The sequence below is a fragment of the Quercus robur genome, chromosome 2 (assembly GCF_932294415.1).
Source record: "Quercus robur chromosome 2, dhQueRobu3.1, whole genome shotgun sequence".
Taxonomy (NCBI): domain Eukaryota; kingdom Viridiplantae; phylum Streptophyta; class Magnoliopsida; order Fagales; family Fagaceae; genus Quercus; species Quercus robur.
Genome location: NC_065535.1, coordinates 17,688,814 through 17,696,343, shown reverse-complemented (window position 1 = coordinate 17,696,343; position 7,530 = coordinate 17,688,814). Strand labels below are relative to the sequence as shown.

General features: G+C 29.8%; 1 protein-coding gene across 1 annotated transcript; it reads left to right on the top strand.

The window, feature by feature from the left end:
• Positions 1 to 3,213: 3,213 nt before the first annotated feature.
• Positions 3,214 to 5,170, top strand: LOC126712723 (protein OXIDATIVE STRESS 3 LIKE 1). The gene is made up of 2 exons (XM_050412169.1): positions 3,214 to 3,624; positions 4,447 to 5,170. The coding sequence occupies exons 1-2, from the start codon at positions 3,353 to 3,355 to the stop codon at positions 4,931 to 4,933; spliced, it is 759 nt and encodes a 252-aa protein (XP_050268126.1). The 5' UTR covers positions 3,214 to 3,352; the 3' UTR covers positions 4,934 to 5,170.
• The last annotated feature ends 2,360 nt before the right edge of the window (positions 5,171 to 7,530 follow it).

Here is a 7,530-nt window from a genome sequence, read left to right as displayed (position 1 = left end):
TTAAAAAAATCATTTTCATATATACTAATTTGGGCTTCAGGGCTTATTGCACTATCCAATCACCAAAATTTTTAGTGGAGTGATGAGATGAGATGTAGCATGGAAATTTTATTTCATTCACTTAGGAATTTTGGTAATTGGATAATGCAATAATCCCAAATTAGTATATATAAAAAAAAGAAAAAGAAAAAAAAAGAGCTTTTGAACACGCGCGTGCATAAAAACTAGTTTTAATTAGAACTTCTTGTGACGTGAGAATTTTTTTTAAAAATAAATAAACGTGATTTTTTTCTTTAATTTTTTCAAACAAACAAAAATGATAAATTTTAAAAATAAGTAGTAACTGTAATATATTGGGGCCTCTACAATAATAATAAAAGTGATATAGAAAAGATTGGGATAAGGATAAGTAATTCTTTTTTAAAATGAGTAGTATGGTTTTTGTTTTTAATAATCTAGAGGTGTTTTATTTCGGATAAAAAGGAAAGCAAAGGGCTCAATTTTAGGGGGAAAAAGAATCAACGTAGAGGTGTTTTATTTGGATGAAAAAGGAATAAAGAAAGCTAAATTTTAGGATTGCACTGAAAACTGAATTTCCTCTGCGTTTAACATTTTTTTGGATTCCGTGTACTGTTCACGAGACTTGCAAGTACGGAATTCAGCAAAAACAATTTTAAAACTGGGTCATACGGTATTATTCACACATTCAAAAATTATTTTGCTACAGTATTTTCAGTTTTCAGCAATAAGCAATACCCAAACAAACCCTAAGATGAACTTGGAGAAATTATTAGGTCTACTAGGCGGACTATTGACTTGGTCCTCCAAACCAATAAGACAATGCTATTTTTGCAAATATGTGAGTGAACTTCCTAATCAACACAAGGAATAAACCACTAACTAAATAAAATATGAAGATTAAAACTTACTATCACTTGCCATTGTATATTTAAAATAACAAGAAATATCCAATTAAAAAAGTATTGAAGATAAGACAAACTTTAAAAGGAAAAAATTAACTAGAGGTGTTTTATTATGAATAAAAAAAAGGCTAAATTTTAGGGGGGAAAAAAGATAAATGTGAAAAAAAAAAAAAAAAAAAAAAAAAACCTAAATTTTAGGAGTTCTCTTTTTGAATTCAAAACGATTTGTTATTTGGCATTGTTGTTCCTATCTTTAAAAGAAGTCACTGTTTATTAATAAAGGTATTTTTTTTTAATCAAATAAAAGTCCAGTTCAATAAAGGGTTATTGATCATATTCCTAAAACATTTGTAAGAGATATTAGTAAATACTGGATGAAGGTATTTTTAACCATCAAAAAATATAATTCAAAGAGAGAATCCTCTTATAGATAGTATAGAATTACTGTATGACCACTTTCTATTATGGGCAACAACCACTTATCACTCCCTTGCCTAATTTCATTTTCTAACTTTCTATTTTAGTAGACAATTTTTACTTTAATTTTTTCCTGAATTACTACAATATTTAGCTGTAATAGTCCCACACCCATTCACCTTTTAATAGAGATGAAAGGGAAAATTTAATAGATGTTCTACGAATATAGTTTAGGAAATATTTTTAAAATTTTCTTATGAAAAAAATAAAAGAGTAACAGTTTTTAAGTAACAGCTTTTTATTTTTTAATTTCTCAGTAAAATAAAACTTTCACTCCCATACTTTTTATAGTTTGTGATTTCAAATATTGTAAGAAGAATTATGAGTACATTTGATGTATAAAATAATTATTACATGGTAATAATATCACACGTATCCTTCTCTTTTTTTTCTTAAACAACATTTAAATTTAAATTTTTTTTTTTCCCAATTGTAGTGTTTACAAGCCGTAATTTCAAAGAAGTTTTCGATCAAATAAAATAAAATTTATCAAATATATTTTGAACTATCAATTATAATATCAAAAACTGACTTCTTCCAAATGTCATTTTTTTCCTTCTTGGTTCAAATGTCAAGCTTAAGGTGGACCAAACATTTGAATACTTTATAAATTAATGTGTTTAATAAAGTTGGATAGAGGAAAGGACCATCTCACGCTAACCCCGAAATTGACTCCACATTTTTCTTTGTCAATTGAAATTAGTTCTAGATTTGCAACTATCGTATAAAATGGCAGTGTATATATATATTAGAAGAAAAATGGACAGTCTTTAAATGAGGTCCTGTAATACAAAACCATTCAACGTGAATTAATCACATACCAAAACAGAGTGTTTACCAAAAATATGGAAGAAACATAATACAATATAAAAAAGCATTTATATTCTAAAAATAGAATTAACCTCTCTTCTTTTTTGCTTAAAATTTTGTTTTTCTTCCTTAATTTTTTTTATAAAGTTTCAATTTATGAGTGTCCACTTCTGATTATTGTACTATTTATCATCAGACTAAAACACTAATTGATTTTTAGTGTAAGCGGGAATATATTAATCCCCAAATCTTATATTTTGTCATAAAAAACTTTATTAGTTGAATTAATTATAACTCATTTCCACAATTTTTGTTTGATTTACAGTTCCTTTCACACCGGTTTATTTGATTTTTGTTGATTATTTTTTCCCTACAAGTAGGTTTTATATCTAAAAAGTACAACTCCAGTATTTTTTTTAAAAGGCTATACAAGAAAATAAGTAAAAAAATTCAAATTCTAGACGGACGTAATTGAGTTGTTAATACAACAAATATTTGCATTACTTAACTTGAAAATCTATACCAAAGAACTTGAAGCTGAATTCAGTTTTTCTTATAATAGATTCCTAAGATTCTAGATTGTTTATCAACAAGTAAACATACACCAAATTTTTAACAAAAAGCTAATTCAAAAACACCTGTATTTGACAATTTGTCCACCAGAAAGACATTTACAGTTGAGCAAGAAAGAAAGAAAAAAAAAAAACAGAAATACGTTTGCGGCCGAAAGAAAGTTTATAAATTGTCAGAAAAAGCAAGTGTAAAAGATGAAATTTACACCATAAAACAGCTCACTGTTTACATAACTGTGTGCGAATATATCCGTATTTATTCTTATTATTAATATTGTAGCAACAACGAGTGGATGGATAAGGATAAGGCTTAAGCCAAATATTAATTAACTAATTCATTCCCGCACTATGTTATCCAAATAATGAATTAGCTTTTTTTTTTTATTATTATATATATGGAAAAAAAAAATGGAATTAGAATTAGAATAATCATACACACACATACAGGTCTTTAAATAAGAAAAACCACCCACTTCACGGTTCTCCTTCTTCTTCCTCTTCTTGTTCTTGTTCTTTGTTCTTGTTTGTGTTCTTTGTCGTGCACTTTCATAATATAGAAGCTGTATAATCATGTCCATAGAGTTGGATAGTAGAGCAGCTGGAATGTCACGTGGAGGGTCGTCGAGTGCTTTGGCTTTGGAGGGTTTGAATGAGTGCAGTCCATGTTCTTCTTCTTCTTCAGCATCACCATCACCATCACCATCACCATCTTCATCATCTTCGATCGGGAGGAATAGTGATGTGTCATCGGACGGTGAGGATTGCGGAGAGAATGAAGCACAGAGTTCTTATAAAGGGCCTCTTGATATGATGGAAGCCTTGGAAGAAGTCTTGCCTATAAGGTTTGTAATTTTTCTCTTTCTATTTTTGGGTTTTAAATTTTATGGGGTTTTTTTAGTTGACTTTTGTTGTAGAATGTAATCTATGAAAGGGGATCTAATATCTTTAGCATATAACCAAGTTATGGGGTTTGAGAAGAACATGAAGATCAGAGTTTTTCATCCTGGTTATGAGGTTAAATTAATGTTGTTCCTCATTGTACCAATATAGCAATATTTTTATTATTCTTATTTGCTAAATATGGTGTTCCTTAGCCTTAGGGTTTAAATCTATATTTATCAAGTATCAACCAAAAAGATAAAATCTTTAATTTTGCTAACAAATAGAGCATTACCAAAGGCATTGATTGAGCCTGGTTGATCTCCTTCTTTCAGTCCTGCTTTTTGATATGAAAGCCTTCGTTTTTCTGTGTCGAAATATGTATACCAAAGGCTCTCTAATTGAATGTTCTATTAAGGATTCTTTTGTGCATATCTGGTTTAAACTCGATTAGGAAACTTGTGCTTTTTACAATACGATATGACCAAGAGATCGTGCTACCTTTGTTTTCATGAAAAATTAGATCAGGAAATGAAAAGGGGTAGTGTCTATAGTAAATACATACATGTAAAGCTAAAATTGCATAACATAAACTGACGTTTCCACAAAATTGCTAATTTAGCCAGTTTTGATGAACATTCCAGGATTGACAATTGCCAAATACCAAATTTTATGTGGGGTTTTTTTTTTTTTTTTTGTCCTAATTGTATGAGATATACAAACTTTACAAAGTTCATCTTATTTGTTTCCAGTTTTCTTATTATGAATTGATGTAATGGTTGCAGGAGAGGGATCTCAAATTTCTACAATGGTAAATCAAAGTCGTTCACAAGTTTAACAGAGGCATCCTCTTCATCCAACATTAAAGACATTGCAAAAGCAGAAAATGCCTACACCAGGAAACGCAGAAACCTTCTTGCCTTCAATCAGGTGTGGGAAAAGAACCGAAATTTCCCATTGAAAAGTCAAGGGGGTGGGATATCAAAGAGACCACTCAGCTCAAGTCGAAGTACATTGGCTTTTGCAGTTGCCATGAGCAGCAGCAGCTCTGAAAGCATCAGTAACTCAAGTGATGATTCGATTTCAAGGTCTCCTCCTCTTCCATCTTCACCTCTGCCGCCACGGCATCCACAAAGTAAATCAACTAAAAACAGCATACTTTCATCATCTCCACCGCAACTAAATTCATCGGCTTGGCGTTCATTCTCAATGGTTGATTTACAACAATGTGCCACTTCTGCAACTACAACTACTTCCACTTATCAATTGTGAACTAAACCAGTCATTCCAAACTAACTTGACTTGAAAAAATCTCTTATGCCATTCTTATACTAATCTCAATAGAGTTTATAGTAGGGGATGGTGTTCTCTGATCTTTGTTGTCTTCTCCATATTTTCTTATAATAGTTTTAAACCTATGGCATGCGTTTTCTAACATGGTAACAGAGTTATGAGAGTTATCCTCATATGTAACCTTCATTAATTATGAGAGCTAACCCTCTTTGTGCCTGTCTTTTTCTTTCTTTTAATATTTTCGTTTGATTCCATTATTGCCAGACTATTGGAAAGCAATTTGACAGTTAATGGATTCATGTCTTTTTGCATTTAATGAGAAGAATACACAAGATGGACATGCCATCTGTTATTTCACTAATTTGATGGACATACTCTGAAGAAGTGGACAAACTACCATACAGTTGGCCATGTCAAGCGAGCTTAGAGAACATGGAACCAAATGATTTGTAAAAGTAAGATTGGTTGTCACTTAACATATCGATATATTTTACCAACAAGAAAATGCAAAATCCAATTGGCAAGGCTGCCCATTGATGGCTAGGGAGAAAACAAAAAATTGCAGGGAAATAATGCTAGCGTTAGGTCTCAAATGTACAAAACTACAAGAAAGGAAAACTTTGGCACCACAAAATGCTTAGGGGTGGAAAGTGATCAGGTTAATTGCATATTGTAACTATCTCAAAAAAATAAGAAAATTAATTAGTAATGATATAAAACAAAATGTGATGTCAATTATTCGACTCAGTAAAATCTATCTCAGTAAAATCTATCGACATCATAGATAGCATGAATCAAATTCCTTTTTAACATTTTGCTTCACTCCTTAAAATTATGTTTGATCAGGATGAAAAGAAGAGAAAAATATAATTTGTCATTATTTAGTTGTAATGAGATAGGAGAGGAAAGGCCATGGCTTTTGAGTGGAGTTTGTGGTGTGTCTTTGTATTAGAACTTATTTTCCTCTTCCAGTGGCGGCTCCAGGAATTTTGTTTAGGGGAGTCACTACAAAATTTTAATAAAAAGAAAACTTGAATATGTTGAATTATCGAAATAATAATAATAATAATACATGAAGTTTTACTATTTTATTTTACAAGTTTTCAAATTTTGAATGTTACATAATAGTTCATTATGAATATCTATTGTTAATGTGGGTAGCTATAAGTCTATGATCATTTTATTATGTTAAGTTTATCTAACATTTTATTTTAGACTAAATGACTAATTTCAACTCATTGGCTCCGTATTAATTATTAATGCACACAATCACACTTATTCATACATAAATTATACAACCTAATTTAAGTGTATATGTGCGAAACTCCCTCCTAGAGACTTGAATCCCGATCTTTTCCCCCTATACCCCACAAGCACTTATACTTGTGGAGTGACCATTGCACCAAAGGTGTGCGATGGTAATACTTGAACAATCATTAACTTTACAATTGTTTTCTTGAATTTTACTACTTTATTACAAAAAATTATTATAATATGATAACAATAAATAAATAAATAAATAAAAAACCTCTCTATTTCTTAATTATTAAATTATATAAAATTATATTATATTTATATTGTACAAGCAAACATCCACACACATCATAATTTACACAAATACGTAATATTATAACAAAAAGTAATGTACACAATTAATATTAAACACACTCACACACATATAATATAAATTTATAATAAAAAAAAAATTACACTTACAATTCACAAACACTTACTCTTTATTCAGTTTTTCAAAAAAAAAAAAAACAACCTTACTCTTTATTCTTAAAGTCGAAAATACTTGTAATAAAGATATGCAAAAATTAAGTCAGTGTGCAAAAAAAAAATATTTTTAAAAATAAATTAAAGTATTAAGCTAACAAAATATATATATATATATATATACTTTTTATTTTGAAGTCAGGGGGTTCATTTGAACCCCCTGAATTTGCTTTAGTGCCGCCCCTATCCTCTTCCTTTTGTGTGCGTATTTGTTTGTTTCTAAAAAAAAAAAAAAAAAAATTAAAAAAAAAAAGAAGAAGAAGAAGATAGGAGAGGAAAGAAAATGGAATGAAGTTTTTCACTCAGGTCAACTAGTTTTTTCCTTCCAAATTGGGAAGAAAACATGAGGGAATTGATATTGAGAATAAAATTACAAAATTACTCCTCCACCTTTCCATCATTTCATAAATAATAATAATTTACTCTTTCTCACATAAAAAAAAATAAAAATAAAAATAATTTACTCTTTCTATAGTGACCAAAAGATTGAATCTTTTACCTTATTTACAATCATAAGATGTGCTAAATGCTAAATTTTGTTACCAACTTAGGTAGAACTCACCTTTGAAAACTGGCTTGCAATGAGAGGGTGCCCAAGAGGGCATATACACATGTTTAAGTAATAAGCTTAAGCAATGTGGGATTAATACCAAATGTTACAAACACATTTTTAACCTTACAATTAAGCAATATGGGACACTAGGATCATAACATATTTTTACCATTTAACACACTAAACACGAAAATCACCCCACCAAATGTGTCAAATGCCAAATAAATTTGGCAGGAGGGAGATA

Excerpts from the sequence above, each read along its gene's own strand:
- LOC126712723 (XM_050412169.1), top strand. The coding sequence starts at position 3,353 with ATGTCCATAGAGTTGGATAGTAGAGCAGCTGGAATGTCACGTGGAGGG. Across the intron at positions 3,625-4,446 it reads GAAGAAGTCTTGCCTATAAG|GAGAGGGATCTCAAATTTCT; the intron begins GTTTGTAATTTT and ends TAATGGTTGCAG.